Genomic DNA, 3,069 nt, shown 5'->3' with positions numbered 1-3,069 from the left:
CTCCAAAATGTTGATCCCTCTGGCGCATCCTCTCCCTCTTCTGTCTGCCTCTTGGACTCTGGCTTTGCACCTTACTCTCCGCCTCAACATTTTTTGACTTACTCCGCTCTCTCCTTCGAACATCGACTCTCTGCTCATCAAGTTTTCTCTCTACAAGTTCGCCCTGGTTCGACTCCGCCCAGCAGAGGTATGATTTCGCCCCTCATAAAAAAATTGATTTATTGCTAGTAAGGGAAATCACTAGCGCTAGAAATTTCACTTCAATTTTCTGTCTGAATTGAAGAATTCACTTTAACTTTTGACTTTGTAAATAGCTTTTTTTATCAAGTCTGAGACAGAATATAATTTTCTGAGTTTTTTTATGATTTGTAACTTTTTTTTTTCTGTTTTTCAGATTTAGAACCTTCAATAATGAAGCGAAAAACAATAGAAATTTTTTTCAAACCGATCGAAACTGGTACAAGTTCACAATCTGAGTCTCGGGCGAACACAGAAGTTGTTAACTCTACTCAAGTGCAAGAACCTGAACAAAATCGTGCTACATCTGATACGGTTGCACAAGAATCTAGAATTGGATCTTTAATGTATGAGAGAGATCCAGGCAAACGCCGTCCAATTGGGGAGTACTCTGAAAACGAAAGAGATGCAGTTCGAAGATTTTATATAACCGAAGGACCATATCAACCACACTTGAAAGAGTATCCATTAGCAGGATCAGAAAGTCACCGTCGTCGGTTTCAATTTCACTGGTTTAAAAGTTTTCCATGGCTAGAGTATTCACCTCACACACATCGTGCCTATTGCTTGCCTTGTTTTCTTTTCACAACAAAGCCAAAAGGAAAGTGCGGCTCAGACACATTTACCATCAAGGGTTTCCAAACATGGAGGAAAGTTAATGAAGGAAAAGAATGTGCCTTTCTAACTCATATGGGTCAAGATTCAAACTCGGCACATAATTTTGCGGTAAGGTGTTTTGTAAATCTCAAGAATAACATGGGCCATATTGAAAAGGTGATGGTAAGGCAAAATGAGAAAGTAGTGCTCGCTTCGAGACTTAGGCTCAAGGTTTCGATTGATTCCATCAGGTGGTTGACATTTCAAGCATGTGCATTCAGAGGCCATGACGAATCTCTAGAATCATTAAATCAGGGAAATTTTCTCCAAATGATCAAGCTTTTGGCCTCTTACAATAAAGATGTGAATGAAGTTGTGTTAGATAATGCTCCAAAAAATGCAAAGTACACTTCACCATTGGTTCAAAAGGAAATCCTTCACATCTTGGCTCGAAAAGTGCAGGTAAAACCGTAAGACTGACTTTTCTTTTTATGTATAGGGTTAAGGATTTCAATTTTTCAATCTTTATAATCTTTTCTTATTCTCTTGTACGAATTTAACAACTGTTTTATACAAATTTGCAGACAACAATTAGAGATGAAATTGGTGAAGGCAAGTTTTGTGTCCTTGTTGATGAAGCTCGAGATGAGTCTAAAAAAGAGCAAATGGCCCTAGTTCTTCGATTTGTCGATAGAGAAGGATTGATAAAGGAGCGGTTTTTGGACCTAGTTCATGTGAGAGATACTACAGCGTTAACTCTCAAGAACTCAATTTGTGCTATTTTATCGGATAATAGCTTGAATGTGAAAGATATTAGAGGTCAAGGATATGATGGTGCAAGCAATATGCGAGGGGAGTGGAACGGATTGCAAGCTCTTATACTCCGAGAGTGTCCTTATGCATACTACGTGCATTGTATGGCTCATCAATTACAATTAGCACTTATTGCAGCATCAAAAGAGGTACGCGAGGTGCATAACTTCTTCCAAGATGCAATTTTCATCGTAAATGTTGTTAGTGTTTCTCCTAAGCGGAATGATGAGTTATTAGCTAGGAGAGCTGCTGAAATTGTGCGTGATATTGATTTGGGAGAACTTGATACCGGTAGAGGTGCAAATCAGATTGGGTCTTTACAAAGGCCAGGAGACACCAGATGGAGTTCTCACTACAAGACCATTTGTAGTTTAGCAAAGATGTTCGGTGCTACAACTGAAGTCCTAAGGAATGTAACGCATGATCGTTCAATCTCGTCTGCATCTCGGGGAGATGCTAGTGGTGCTCTCAAAAGGCTTCTCTCATTTGACTTTGTGTTTATTATGCACTTAATGAAAGAGATTATGGCAATCACCAATGTATTGTGTCAAGCTTTGCAACAAAAATCTTTGGACATCTTAAATGCCATACGTCTCATTTCAACAACTAAGGAGTTGATTCAAGATTTGAGAAATAACGGTTGGGAACCTCTTTTTGAGAAGGTCAAATCTTTTTGTGCAAAGCATGAAGTTGAGCTCCCTGATATGAATCGTAGGTATGTTGATTTTATAATTTTAAGATTGCATCTTTTTTTGTATAAAGCATGATATTGAGTTCTTTAATATGAATTGTAGGTATGTTGATCTCACTAAATCTCGAAAGAAGCACGATAACACTACAGTAGAGCATCATTATCGAGTGGACATGTTTGCGGTTGCAATAGATCAACAATTGCAGGAGTTAAATGCTCGATTTAGTGAGCAATCTACAGAGCTTTTGACACTTAGTGCCTCTTTGGATCCAAGATATGATTCCTTTAACATCTCCAATATATGTATTTTGGCTGAAAAATTCTATCCCGCTGACTTTTCTGATCAAGAGAGAGCTCAATTGGAGTGTCAACTACCGCATTTTCAGCTTGATGTATGCAGCGATCCGAATCTAAAGAGCTTGCCTTCACTTGCTGATTTGACTTCTGGATTGGTTAAAACTGGTAAAGCTTCAATGTATCCGATGGTTGATAGAATAATGCGGTTGGTGATAACTCTTCCTGTCTCTACTGCAACGACGGAGCGTTCATTTTCAGCCATGAAGCTCATCAAGACGGGGCCGCGAAACAAAATGGGGGATGGTTTTCTTCGAGACTACATGGTGGTATATATTGAAAAGGAAATTGCAGCGAAGTTCACTTCCAATGAAATTGTTGATATGTATGATTTGTTAGGAAGTCGTAGGGCTAAATTGAAATTAATAGAAATGTAG

General features: G+C 38.7%; 1 protein-coding gene across 1 annotated transcript; it reads left to right on the top strand.

Annotated features, from left to right (window-relative positions):
- Positions 1 to 411: 411 nt before the first annotated feature.
- On the top strand, positions 412 to 3,069 carry LOC144558039 (uncharacterized). The gene is made up of 3 exons (XM_078306746.1): positions 412 to 1,296; positions 1,419 to 2,362; positions 2,442 to 3,069. Exons 1-3 carry the CDS (start codon positions 412 to 414, stop codon positions 3,067 to 3,069), a joined length of 2,457 nt encoding a protein of 818 aa, XP_078162872.1.

Source organism: Carex rostrata, chromosome 8, assembly GCF_964058835.1.
Source record: "Carex rostrata chromosome 8, lpCarRost1.2, whole genome shotgun sequence".
Taxonomy (NCBI): Eukaryota; Viridiplantae; Streptophyta; class Magnoliopsida; order Poales; family Cyperaceae; genus Carex; species Carex rostrata.
This window is presented reverse-complemented; position numbering and strand designations above follow the sequence as displayed.